The following is a 14,843-nucleotide window of genomic DNA, read 5'->3' as shown; positions in this document are numbered from 1 at the left end:
GACACTGTGTTGACATCAAGCCACTCCAGGGACTGAGCTGGCAGATGTGGATAATCCACAAACCCACAAAAGCACACTCAGGTCAGAGAAAAGTGAGAAGAGAAATTATGAGGATGAGGGTGTTTGAAAAGGAACGTGGCCAGTGAAGAACATCGATTAACATCTTCTTTACGAAAAGAAACAAGGTCATACCAAGACAATGGATCCATGTTCGGGTGCTGTATTGCTAGAGGACAAATAAAGTGCCTTAAATTTCTACTTTAGAAAAAGGTGTTCCAAGCTGGTGAGTGTATACACTGAGGTCATTTCATGGGCTAAACTGTATATTGTAAGTTTGATTCAGGGTCAAAGAGAGGTTAAACAAGCCATTCCCAGTCGTTTTGCTCTTCAGGAGACTGAGAATAAACCTGGGAGAAGAGGTTCAAATGGGTTTTGTTTGATGGTTTCACTGAAATTGTCAATTCACTCAGGGGCACATGGAGGAGGCGCAGACAGCGTTTGAGTGTGTGTCCTTGTGTATATGTCAGTTTGATGAGATTTTTATCACCTGATAAAGAAGGTGGGGCTCAACCAGGATGGAATGTGTGGGAGACAGAAGGACGGGGGTCATTGAACAAAGCCAGGAGGAAAACTTCAGCTGAGCTGAAAGCTCCCATATATCCTCTCTGTCAGTGTCCCTGAATGAGACCCAAGATAATGTGCTAGTGTGTGTCGGTGTGCTTAAAGGCAAGCTTACCTGAGGAGTTTGGCATCAAACACTTTCTCAACATCATGCAGGACTGTTGGCAGATACTTCAGAGCAGCAACCTGATGACACACACACACACACACACACACACACACACACACACACACACACCACAAGAAAACCCTGTTAAAATACTGTCTTGAAATCCTGTGGAAGCTGCTGGTGTATAGAAGGTGACTTTGCCATCATATAGCCTCTGATCACAAGTGTGAGTAAGTATCTGTTTAATGTTTTATGGGGCCACTTGTGTGTCCGCCAAACTGTCTATGACTCATTCGGTTTGTATGTCTGCCTTGGTGTCAATGGTGAGGATGACAAAAAGACATAAAGCAGCAGAATAGAGATGTTGGCTGAATCACATCGAGAGTTCACACTGGAGAAGTCAGAGCGTGTGGAGGAGCAGGAAGATGAGACAAACACTGCGTTTTATTAGTAGTTCCATTTCCCTTCATGAACATACCCTCAGCCCTTCGTATTATGTAACGACATAGATCACACAGAGGCCACCTGGAGAGCAGAGGGAAAGTCAGCAGGGGAGCAGCGGGTGACTTAAACAAAATGTACCCTTGTACACCTCAGCCCAAACTATCATCATCAACCACCAGCTGTTGGCTCGGTGCTATACTGATGTCTATAAATCATCAGAAATACCTGCAGACTCATTTCAATCAGGCAAAGGAATCTTCTGTAGATAATTGCAATACATTGACACTTGATAATTGGCTGCATCAGCTTCTGATTTAGGACTGCTTGTGATCTGTATTATGATAATCCTAACTGTTATCACAATGGATTTATGGTATCTGGCTAAAAGGCAATTTCATAATGCATTTACAGATAATGTTTGAGGTAGGGCTGTCAAAATAACATGTTAATTTAACGCTGATTAATCGTGTTCCGTGGTGCCCTCTGACCTCGTGCATCACTGAAGGCTACTTTGGCTTTATTACGTGATAGAGACGGATGAGATGACACTGCTTGGCCCTTACTTTTAAAAAATGCCCAGATGGAGCTTTTGATATGAGCACCATTCTCTGTATTTCTACAGTGAGGAATTTTCGTACCATCGGAGTACTTCAAGCCTGAACTATCACCTCAACGCAAAGCATTTAGCAGCAAACCCAGAGGTCCGAGCTAGCACAGCCTCTAATGCTAGCATTAGCAGCTAGCCTCGTCAAGCCACACTCGACCAGACGTCCATACGCAAGCTGAGTAAGTCTGCCTGCGATTAATTAATCACAGAGTATGTAACTAATTAGACTCATTCTTTTAATCGCTTGACAGCTGTAGTCTGGAGTAAAGAAATCACACAAGCTGAAAAGTACAAAATCTAAGTAAATATTTACTGGAATTAATTGTAAAATTTTTCAGTAAAATATCAAGCTATCAATTGTCTCTCGAAAATATGTGTTAACTGGTGAACCTATACACATGAATGTCTACCTATATTAACCTATAAGATATATTAGAAAATGTGAAACTGAAAAGAATGTCAGGTAGTGGACTTATTTAATTTTTATTTTACAATTTATTCATCTTCTCCTTGTCCTTGTTGCTCCCAACCAGAGTTTTAACGACATTACTGCCGTCAAACCAGGGATGTATTTTCTTGCATCAAATACATAACTGCAATACAATGTGGGCGATATACACCTCTGGAGTGACCATCAATGTTGACTTTGCTCCCTCAGGGTTGATCTCAACAAGTTCACTTCAGTTTTTCAAACAAATGGAGCGACACTTATGATGGCGGCAGGAATTCCTCCCCAAGGGCAAGTGCTGAAGAAAAGTCAACGAGGGCATGTTGAACAACTAATGAAACACAGCCAGGGTCAGACAGGTGAAAGTAAAGGGAAAAAAATGAGAAGAAAGAGTGAAAAAGAGTGAGGATAAAGACGAGAAGAATGTAAAGAGGACTGCTAGGTGGTGAAGTATGGTGTGCAGCGTGAGCATGCATGATTACCCTGAGCAGCAGAGTGGTGGTGTAGTCTGTTCTCATCAGGCTGTTGATGGACTCAAAAAGCCTCCTCAGCGACTCCTCAAACTCCGCCTGCTCTTTTCCCTCGTACAACCTGGGAGGGCAAGGGGGAAAATTAATGGAAACGCAACAGGAAAAACAGAAAAAAAAAGAGAAAGAGGCGAGCATGCAACAAATGTCAGAAAACATGACGTGATTAGCAAAGTAGATGGAGGGGAGGACCGAGGAGCGAATTGAAAGATGAGAGAAAACAACAGGGGGTAAATAATCAGTGAAGGTGGAGCGTGGAGAGACAGAGTGTCAAAACAAGGTTGTCTGACATGAAGCTCAAGTTGGATGTAGATGTAGACAGAAAGAGCCATAGTTATATGTTTCAGTGCAACAGAAATATGGGAAGATTATCAAGGGTTAAGCAAAAAACAGTACATTTATTAACTGAAATATAACATAATAAAAATGTTTCAGCTGAACATACAAGGTTGGACGAGGGTTTAGTTCACGGTATGTCTTGTATTTGCCTCCTGCCTTTGCTCATACCTGTTTTATCATCTCCATCACTTGGGCCAGGTGTGACTTCATGACATGATTTTTATATCTAGTCGATCATAACCCAAGGGATCATCGTGCATTATGAACTGGTGTTTTATCTTACACAGAAACCTGTTTTTCCTTCTACTGAAGCATGTACTTATGGAGGAGGTATTGACTCATCCCTGTTATGCTAAAACTACTTTGTAATCCTTTGTTTTCTGGAAGGATTTAGTAGGATAATACATGATTATAATATATGATAATCTGCTGTATTTTAAGTCACCTCTTTACTTGAAAACCTGTTTTTATTGTGACTTCATATCAAAAACCTACCTTTTCTATCCCCTAGACAGATTTTATTCTGGGCTTTTAAGCATTTTATTATTGATAAAACAACCAAGGACTCCACTGGGATGTAAATTATTCCGCAGTAGTTGTTTTTCATCACAGTGTAGAATGATTCCAAGTTGGTAATGATAATGTTTTTGAAGTTATCTTCATCGAGCCAGCACTGGTTTTGTCTGCGCCAACTCAGAGTAATCTGGCAACGAGTGAAATTACACATAGATTCTTGTGTTTTATGGAAATGAAGCATCAACTGAATTGGCTGCAGCTTCTCACTTCTTCTTTCAGTATTATGGCAGAAAATGCATTCAGCATGAAGGTGCTTTAGAATTTAACCAGTAGATATGGCTGTAATTTTAGTTTTAAAACTTTAAAAAAAGGAACTGCTGTTATCAAAAGAACATGTAAAAGCAACAGCTCTGGTGTTATCACAAAGACATCAACAGACTGTGTTACAGAGATATCTACTGTACTTAGTATGCTGACCAGCTAGCCCTGCTGTTCTGTTCTGTCTTATAATACCAGTTGTACCTCAAGAGGGGGGTCAGAGTCACTGTAGCGTCCAGTCTGCTCTCAGTCCAGCATGGGATGACGAAGAATTCAAGCTGCCCCGAGGGCTTGTCATTCACATTGAAGGTACAGCCACCAGTTAGAGGCATTGTAGCAAGAAACAACATTCAGTGCCAAAGAAAAAGGTGATAACAAGAGTAAAAATTGGTGTGGCTTTCCACCACTAGAGAGCTCCTGGAGAGTAAAGCTATGAGATATGATGCTGAACTCATAACGTTTCCTTTAGACTGGTAAGAAACATCTAACGTTGGCTTTTCAGCGACAGGTATCTTTAGTGCAACTAGATACAAACTGTACCGAAAAACATTCCAAATGTCGATATATGGTTTTGATGTGGCTGTTTTCTGGCTACTATGGTCTTTCTAAAACAACACGAAACTATAACATGAATATAGACCAACACCACATGTGAGGATTTTAAGATAGCATTGTTATTTTGACCATCTCTTAAAGTTGCAGCAGTTTGGTGAATTCTTACCCTGCTGTTAGTTATTAGTTGGCACAGTCAGGGTTCCCACACATTTCCCAGGACAAAATTTCCATGAAAACTTTTCTATGACTTTTCAAAGACCCATAAAAAATTTCCAGGACTGTTCATGATGTACAACACAAATAGAACTGTAGTGTGTACTCAAAATGTTATGTATTACATGCAGTCTGTGGACACAGCACAGCCAAGCTTCCGGAGTCGGGGAGTGACAGCCAACAATTCGGTTCATTCTCTTTTTTTTTCTTTTTTTTTTTTTTAAAAAAGAATACTCCGTACCTTGGAACTACCATGATCTACTTTTAAATGAAACCGAAATGACAACTGAAAACCCTATGGATACCCATGTTAATTGCTCCATTTCAAAAAACTGGCATAGGTATGCAAACATATTAAATCACACAGGATTATTTTTCTTGCTTAAAGCCTAGTTCACATTACACGATTTTCACGTCGCAGAGGATCTTGAGAGCCACCTTGGGTCGGAGGTGAGTCGGCAGATAGCCTGCCACGACGAGTCCTCATGTGTGAACAAACCTACGAGCAAGTCGCCCCCTCGTCTGTGACTGGGACTGGATATCTGGCATGCTAGAAAAGGCAGGATACGTCCCACGTCAGCATGCAAGAGGATGGAAGAAATGTAAGGAGGACAAGCCACAGGGTTGCCACTGGCCAGGTCCGCTTATTAGCCGCAACTTTGGGCTTGTTTCTAAAGTGGAGTTGCTTATTTGGGCTTGCTCTCTAAACGTCACCTTTCTTTATATATATATCTGTCTAATAAGTTATTTTAAACGCATGATAGTCGCTTCTTTTGGGCTTGTTTCCATAGCCCTGGTTGCTTGTTTCTCTCCCAAGATCTGGCAACACTGACAAGCCAGCCGGCAAGCAACAACAACAACAATGGCGGCACAAGGTCACAGGGAGCCCGTTATGTTTGGACATAATAGGGTAATAAATAACATCCATGCCTCTATGATGTGTCGTCTAAAAGTTTGGTGACGTCACCACATTATCTGGGGCTCTGTCGGCGAGGGCTCGGAGGAGAAATCTTGTGGTGTGCACACACAGGTTGTAACGCAGTTGGCGAGACTCCCTCTGACAGAAAAACATGTTGCCATGTATGAACACTCAAAAGATTACGATAGTCTCCGCGACACAAAATCAGGGTGAAAATCATGTAATGTAAACTAGGCTTAACTTGCCCAGCATTATTAAAACATATCAGATTCAAACTCTATTCAAACACAATCCATACATGGAGGGAGAGACGGAATGCGAGGTGAAAATTACAGAATTATTTGATGGTAAACAAAAATTTGTCACGCATCGACGCAGATGTTACATCAAGAGCTACAGAAAATACATTCGCCGTTATGTTACGTTACATGAAAGGTTATCCATGTAAGATTTCTGTAACAATTAATGTCATTGCAAATAACAAAATGTCATGACTGGGAACCCTGCGTATTGTATCCTCTTTGCATTACTAATCCTGGCGAGGCAAGACTGGAACTTTGGAAAGCTATACTGGGGTGGGAGGAGGTAAACGCTGCTCCCTATTTGTTTAGAGCATTTGACCAGGCATTACACATTGCACATTTTACATATGAAGCTGTGAGACCATGACACTGAAAGTATAACACACAGAGCTACCCGGTTCCACAGACTGCATAAAATATTGGCACTTCAGCTGTTTCCATCTTGGTTTTTCTGGGCCAGAAGTGACCATATGTGGACGAGAGGGTGGATATGACTCACAGATTGCGGTGATGCCTCACAGACAGCCTGTCACTCAAATCAGTGATATATAAATTCACCCCCCATACAGTTGTCATGAATGGTGAAATTAGCAATAGAAACCAAAAGCGTTTTTGTACCAGGCTATGTGTTTAGTTCTGCTGTAAATTTGGGCTGTTTAACATGGGGGTCTATGGTGATTGATTCGCTTCAGGAGCCAGCCTCAAGTGGCCATTAGAGGAACTGCAGTTTTTAGTACTTCCACATTGGCTTCATATTTCAGTCCCTGAGATTACCGCCTGCCCAGTACTCACTTGTTATTCGATGCACTGTATGCTATCATAGTGATGCAGCAAACCCATGCAGCATTGTGATGACAAGGTAAAATTAAACATTGATAAGTGCTGACTGCTGTGATTATAACAATCCTCCTCTGACTTAACCAAAAAAAAAACTGGGTTATCTTTGTTGCTGCTATTCACATCACATATAAACACCCACACATTCCTCTACCATCCCTTCAGTTCAACTTCCTCCACCCCCTAGCAAACTTCTCTCATCCATCTCTCCGCCCCTTTCCTTCTCCCGTCTACTCACTATCTCTGTCTGATTCAGCGGAGCTGTGCAGTTGTTAATTACAAAAGAAGTTATGAGTGCTGGAGGGAAGGATTAGCATGTGGCACACAGCGAATTTAGCATGTGGGGGGAGGGATTAGGCAGTAACACACAGAGGTATTATCACTGGGCTCTTTGCAGAGCACAGTTATGATTACAGACGCATTGTCCTGCTTAATCCACCGGCCCTGTCTGTGCAAGAATGTGTGTGTTTCTGTGTATGTGTTTGTGTGTGTGTGTAGGGAGAGAGATGATGTCTGATGTGTCAGGGTCAGTGTCGGTGTGATAACTGCAGGTTGTGCACTCCTGCCACACAGACACTTCCCTAAATTAGTTATACTATACAGTATAGCAGTATAGCATGTTAAAGCCTGAAGGGTATCACTTTAATACATCTCAAAAGATCCATGTGGAACTAAAATGACCATAGGCTGTTGCTACAACTTATCTACACCACACACACACACACACACACACACACACACACACACAGGCCCTAAATACCCTCACATCATAAACAACAACATAAATACGTCATACTAGCAGCAAACTAGTACTGGAGACAGATGGAGAGGAGAGAGAGAGACGGATGAAGGACAAGGAATCAACAGGGAGGAGAGAGATGAGTGAGGGACACTGAGGAAAACTGAACAACGGGGCGAACGGGAGAGAAAGTACAGGAGGAGGACGGCTCAGCTGCATGTAGCTGTGGATAAGAGAAGGCGAAGGAAAAAGGAGAACAACAAGGCAAACATGTCCCCTGTGAATTATACAATCCCTGTCTTACCAAATCAGTCACAAATGTCACCTTGTGATGATTTATAATTGCAGTATCCCCACTGGACCAATCAGTGAAAATGTTCAATGCTGCAATAAAGTAGCAGTCCATGAGCCAGTACCCCTAATATTATACTGCGGTGCCAATTTGGAGGGACCATGTCTCATGGCGATTTTCTTAAAGGATTATGTCCCAAGTGTTGGAACATGCATGAAAGAATTCCAGCAATGGAAGCTTTCTATGTGCTATCACTCCTTTCCTTATTCTTCTGTCACTCATTTTGTTCTTGTTTTTCCATTTTACTTATACAGGTGGCATAAAAGAAGGTAAACTACACAAAATAATATGAAGTCATATATCACTGTAAAGCTTAGACTTAGGGACAGTTAAACATTAACTGATTAACTGCAGAGGGTGTTTTTGACCGGCTAAAGTTTAATCTTGCTACTTTTCAGTTTACTACACTGCGCACCACCCAGATCTGGTGGGAGACAAACAGACAGCTAGCTGCGTTAAGATTCAGGAACAGTGTCAACTTTGAGCTGCAAACCTTCTTTTGCATTGTTAACTATTGTATCACTGTTAGCTCTGTTAGCACCGTTACCAGTGTCAGCATGGATGGTGTAACATCTGACATAGTTAACAATGCCAAAGGGGTTTTGTGACTCAAAATGAAACTGCTTAACCAACGGGGCTACGTGAGGGCAGACTAGAGGGTTTCCCCCTATGTAGTCCCAAAGTCGCTATACCAGGACAGCAGTGGTGGCTGCTGGTCTTTCAAACAGGGGAAGCTCACTTTAAGTTTACATCATAAAATTTGCCATATTGTAGCGAGGCAGTGACTTAAAAAAGGAACATTTAACTGAAGCCATTTTTCAACCACACTCATGCCATAGAACCACAGCAAAACACGCTTCAAAGATTTTCAGATGGGTTTAAACACCTGAACTGTACTGTACAAATGGTGACAATGAGCTATATCGCTTATGGAAATAAGGAACTCCAGACGGCACTCTGTCAGATGACTCCACTCGACGATGCCGCTGTGTATTTCCAAAGCACTGTCAGTCACAAAGGGGTTCAGCCTTTTACACAATTCCTCCAATCATCATGCATACACCGAGCGTCCTCTCCTTACTGCTCCATTAGGTCCCAGGGAAGCTGAGCCTCCCTGGAAGTGACGATTTTGTCACACGTATCCAATGACCGTCTCACTTTGCTGCATGAAAAAACCTGCTCAGTGCTGTCTCATAGGAATGCTTGGAGGCTCCGCGTCCACTGTGCTGACAGAAGAATGTATGACGGGGAGGTCACTCTGAAAACTGGTGATAAACAGCTGACGTTTGAACATCATAGTCATGATGTGAAACGCCTCCTAGTGCACATTTAATGCCATGTAAATTCTTATTTTAATGTAAATTCAATAGTGCATATTTGACCATTTCTTCTATGAAATTTTAGGGGAAGTTCAGCCTCCCTTGTTGTCTCAGAGCAATCGCCCCTGCAGGACGGTGTTACCAGTACTCATCACAAATGAGCAACCCAGCTAACTGACATTAGCTCCCATCTGTCCTGAGTGATGCACAGTGAAGACTGGCCAAGGCTAATGGAGGGCCTGAGGGAGAGCAGTGGGAGCTATGTTTCCAAGTTACCACAGCTAGCTGCCTATCTGTCCACAGAACCAATAAAAAAAAGGCAAGAAATTTACTACTCAAAACATTAAAATTACACCACATGTAAATGAATAGCATTTTTAAATGAGGCATTAAAGCTCACTGAATCATACAATACTGGACTAAAAGGAAAAGCCTCTTTTATATCACGTCATTTTGCTTTTTTTTTCTTAGAAATTAATCGCTTAGTTACCAGTTAATGGGTGTCGGGCTATCAAAAGCAAAATTAACCTGAAATGACAGCCCTCCTTGGACTTTAATCTATCTACAATTCACATTTTAATAATGCTGAGGACGGCAGAATTTGACCTCCACTTCTGCCTCTGCAAAAGTCCTTTTAACTAACTTCATTTTGAGCTGATGTGGGTATGGATAGTTCTACCATGAAGAGCACAGAATAGTTTTAAAATAATATATTATTTAAATATCTACAACATCACCATTTCTTATCAGAATAAACTTGACTGATCGACTGATGAGGCCTCTAGTCAGGAGCAATGGGTTATGAAGGTTGTTGCATTTAACAAAGTACCCAGAGGTTTCTTGCAGGTTTGTTCAAATTTGAAAAGCAGATATTTAGCATCATGGGCTTGAGCGAGCTAATAACTGGTGCAGTGACCAACAAGGCTGCGATGCATCAATACAGTACAATAAAAACGACATTGCTCCTCTGAGACTGATCATTGAAACTTTTATGAATGCAAGGGCGGTGCAATGAGTCACACAGTTACCTTGAGTATTGTTAAATTGTATTAGTGTTTAAGAATTTATTCGACCAGACAACTGAACAAACGTTGTGGACCCCTCGGGCCAATCAGTAAAGCTCTGGCAAAGATGGAATTCATTAAAATATTGTTCGGTCGGTAAAGTTTGAGATATCTGTACCTGATGGATGGAACAAATGCCTCACTGTGATTGCAGTTATCTGTGTGATGAATGCTATGTTACTATAAACTGTTTCTCATTATTTTAAGATATGCTTTTATTATTATCGTTACCAGAGATTACGTCTTCTTTCGCAAGATAACAAATTTAGAAATCCTAGATACTGTGATGACAAGAAAAGATTACATAATCATATTATGAGATCTCACAGGAAACAGAAGTGATCTCATAATATTTAGATCTATATCACAATAATGAGAAAAGATCATTTTAGATAACATCCTTTTTTTTTTACTTACATAATGAATGCAATGTGCTCTCATAGGAAAATGTGTGGGGAAAAAATTAAGAGGAGGAATGAAGTAAAGACAGGTGAGATTTAAAGAAGAGAGAAGGGATGGAGGGAAAGAGGACGACAGATGAGAAATATAGAACATAGCAGGTGCTCCGGGGAAGGAAAAAGAAACAGATACAACTGATGAACTAGACTACAGGGAAGTAATGTGGAAGCTTTAGGGCGTGAAGGACGGGAAGAAGGTGAAGGAAAGAGCAAAATCTGGTGCAGCAGCATGCCTTACATATTTTTGAAGCAAACATCACATGCTCCTAATAGACTTTGCATGAACACGAAGCCGATTTGACAAGCTAATAAATCTTCAGCGCCGCCTCTTTAACTATTAATGACTGCTAGTCTTGATGGTGATGATGATGGAGCCTTACAGATGCACCTACAGCACCAGCGGCTGCCTTGAATACCTCATTCTTTGCTGGCACGGCCAGGCCTTATAGGAGGAGATATTTTGCGAAAACTTTAGATGCAGAGCAAGTTGGAGTCATCGGCTGGGAGATGACAGATAGAGGAGGAGAGAAAGAGAGACGGAGTGGGAGATTTATCAGTTCAGAGATACCCAGGGGAGTCTGGTGACTGGAGCTCAGTCAGTCCAGGAGCAGCGGAGATATAATGGGGTGCACATGTACAAAGACTAACACTCAGACATACTTAGATGTATGTTTTGTAAACACACACGTGCCCACACACACACACACTCTCACTCACCCACTGGGGAACCCACACTAATACATCCACACAGATCCGCACACGCTGAATAAACAAACACATCCACCACATCGATAAACAAACACACCATTTTCGAACAAACAAAGTCCGTGATGCCCTCTAGAAGATTAAAAAGACAGACCTCATTGACCGGTGGACTTCAAAAGACAAACACATACACACATCAACACACACACAGATGGACAGACACCACTGAAACTCAGCTATACAACCACTATACATTGCTTCTAACGAGGGGTCAAACGATCAATCGTCTTAACAAGCATCTCACTCGGCTAACTTCTTGCTACAGCAACACTGCTCTGTTTCAAAAGCGTTTGGCTGAAAAAACATGCATGCAGGCTGAAATACAACCCAGCTGTTGTGTCGGGAGACGCGGTAACTTAAATCAGCTGTGAGTAAGACAGCTGGGTGTACTAAATGGACATATGATAATGTCTTATATCAATCGCAGACCCCTGAATTAAATCAAATCAAAATCATTTTGTGGCAGACTTTGTGATGTTGGCAAATATCATACCGTTGTCCAAAGAATCGATATCGTACTGTGAAAAAACTCGGGATATACACCCTGACTTTTGACAGAGGCACACAACTCATAACAATTCACACATAAACCTTGCAATCTTATGTGAACAAGCACTCAATTATGCACACGATTGTGATTTATATACTAAACATCTACACACACACACACACACACACACACACACACACACACACACACACACACACAGGTACTCAAGTCACCCATAGGCAAGGCACATAATACTTGCTGTGGATCATGGATCTGATCTGTCAGCATCAATTTTTGTGCTGCAGTTATAAATGGTGTTTACACTTATCGTACGGCGCAGCTCTCGGCTCAGCACAGTAGGTGTCATAAGTCTCTCCTGCAGGAACTTTGTTCGTCTGGTGTTCTGTCGTCTGCCCGTTCAGCAGCACTGCCCTGTCATTAGCTCTCATTCGGACGCTGCACTTCATCATCAATGCTTATTAGCAACGTTAGTGCTGTAATCAGCAGCCTTTTCTCACAGAGCTGTCAAAAACGATTACTCCTGCTTTGTCACTGGGCTGTGTGTGTGAGATCAAGAATCTGTATTTGCATTATTGTGAGTCCAAAAAGTAATTAGTTGTCATTATCATAATGATCAGTGCACAAACACTCACTGGGAGTAGAGCATGCGTGAGCGAACGATGAACTTGAAGATGTACTCGAGGGCTTTGAGGGTTCGAAGGATGGGTTCACACTGTTCTCCCCGGCTGGACACATCCAGATACCTCTTCAACACCGACATCAGCTTTCTGGGGAGAATGATATAATACAAAGATGAGAAAGAGAGAGAGCAAGTAGAGAGGAAGAATAGGAAACATAATCAGGACAGAGGAAAAAAAGGAAGGAAAAAATCAAAATCATTCAGTCAGGATTGTCATTCCCTTTCTGACAATCCACAGGTTGGAAATTTAATCACCAACTCCATTTCTCACTTCCATAGAGCAGAAAGACAGAGTGCAACAGAGTGAGGGTGAGAGAACGAGAGAGGGGAAGACTGGCAGCGCGGTGGAGGTGGAAAAATGGCAAAATGGCAAAATAGTATTTCACACCTCAACAGATGTACCTTTCACACAGCTCACAGACATTTCTATTTGCCCTCAGATGCATGGTGAAAAAAAAAAATCATCCTCCAACACATGCATACCCCACAGGCGTCTTTAGACACACATAAATATTCCACTGTGTCAAAGCAGTTTGAGTGAGGTGTGGGTGGCGAGAGTTCAGTCTAAGTTTAAGACCTATCAGCAGTTCTCTGCCCAATCTCCCACTGCATCATCTCAACGGCACACACCACTAGCATATTCATGACACTTAAAACAATACTGTAGGACTTAAGAGGGTTGAGACTTCTGGCTTTGTGATGGCTCTATTTCCATGAAAGGGCAACAGGGGATCACCCACTAACTGGTTTAAAACTACCCAATCCTCTTAAACAATAAAAGTCCCCTTAAAAAATGAACTCTAATCTGGCCTCACTGCCATCAGGGTGGCCTTGAAAATATTACCAGCGTTATTACCATTCAGTCTCCCCTGGTTTTGTTTTGGTGCATGGCTTAAAGGCAAGCACGGGAGGATTTATTCTTTTTTAAGAGCAAGAGATAGGGAGTTTAAAATGTAGTGAGAGGGAGTTAGAGAGTTTTACATAACAGCCTCTGGGCTGACAGGCGTTAAGCTGCAGTGACCCTCTTTAAGAGGGTGAACACCAACACACTGGCAGGGGGAGGGATGGAGTGATGGTGAGGAGACAGATGAGTAGATGGAATGACGAACAGACAGGAAGAGAGAAAAGCAGTTAAAAGAGGAGGAGAGTTTCAGGGATAATTGGGCAAAGAAAGCCAAGGAGGAGGAGAAGCAGTTGGGGGAAACCAAGAAAAGATTCAAGGGGGAAGAGAGCAGCAAGAGTCAGAATTGCTTTTAATTTCCTAACTGGAGCTTTGGCAGTGCAAACAAATGCTGTCTCTAGTGCCCACTGAATCAATTGAAGTGAATTAACAGCGAGTAAGAAGCAGAGTGAAGTGTTTGGGGTGCATGCCTGAGTGCTTTAGCTGCTACTCCACAGAGAGGCAGGGTTAAAACTCTAATCCTGTTCAGTCAAGTACTCCAGAGGCCAGCACACACACTGACCTCCAGTGGCAGCTGGGTACAATGCAGTACTCAGTCGCTGAACATTAGATCTTCAGGTGACAATTTACCACAATAGGTTTAACACTTGTGTAACCCTGGCATGAAATATGGCATACTTGACAGGATTATGTCTGTGACACAGATGGGGACAACCCACATTAATGCTATGTAAGCGTTGCTGGTGCGGTGCTTTAAGCTGCTCTGTCCAACTTTCTAGGAACCACACAACAGTCTGTTTTTTTGGGCTTGATGACAGCGCATCATTGAGATTATCTAATGGGATTTAAGAGATTTCATAATTCCCAAGAGGTGGGAGACCTGCCTCAGGAAAGATCATCTAATCTCACTGAAATGCAAACAAGAAAACTGCTGATACTGTGCTTACATTTTCACACAAAATCAGTATTATATTTGTTTTTGTATGTTTGTTTTTTTACATGAAGTCTAACACTGTCATTACAAATCCTAAAGGTCATAGCTAAATTAAATAGTCAGCTGGCATTTTATGGTGCCCATGGTAAAATGATTTAAACCTAATATAGCCAGTTGCGCTCGGTGGGTTTAATTGATAATAAAGTCTCCTGTGGCAGATTCAAAAGGAGATGACTTTGCTTTCTGAAGGCATTAACAAGGTTGTTGCATGAACATACTGATTTGCAACTCAACTTTTTGCTCTCTGGAGTACTTATTAATTATTTACGTAACTCTTACTTACCGTGTTTTACTTTCATGCACATT

General features: G+C 41.8%; 1 protein-coding gene across 2 annotated transcripts in view; it reads right to left on the bottom strand.

Moving 5' to 3' along the window:
- LOC125894236 (dedicator of cytokinesis protein 2-like) overlaps nt 1-14,843 on the bottom strand; it is a 151,828-nt gene that overhangs the window by 111,259 nt on the left and 25,726 nt on the right. For both annotated transcript variants that reach the window (XM_049585512.1, XM_049585513.1), the window contains exons 21-23: nt 12,596-12,730; nt 2,712-2,820; nt 737-807 (exon numbers count right to left, since the gene is read on the bottom strand). In XM_049585512.1, coding sequence (XP_049441469.1) covers nt 737-807; nt 2,712-2,820; nt 12,596-12,730 — 315 coding nt within the window. The remainder of the gene's footprint in view (nt 1-736; nt 808-2,711; nt 2,821-12,595; nt 12,731-14,843) is intronic.

Source organism: Epinephelus fuscoguttatus, linkage group LG9 (genome assembly GCF_011397635.1).
Source record: "Epinephelus fuscoguttatus linkage group LG9, E.fuscoguttatus.final_Chr_v1".
NCBI classification, from domain to species: Eukaryota; Metazoa; Chordata; class Actinopteri; order Perciformes; family Serranidae; genus Epinephelus; species Epinephelus fuscoguttatus.
The sequence above is the reverse complement of the archived record's forward strand: the minus strand, read 5'-3'. Positions and strand labels throughout refer to the sequence as shown.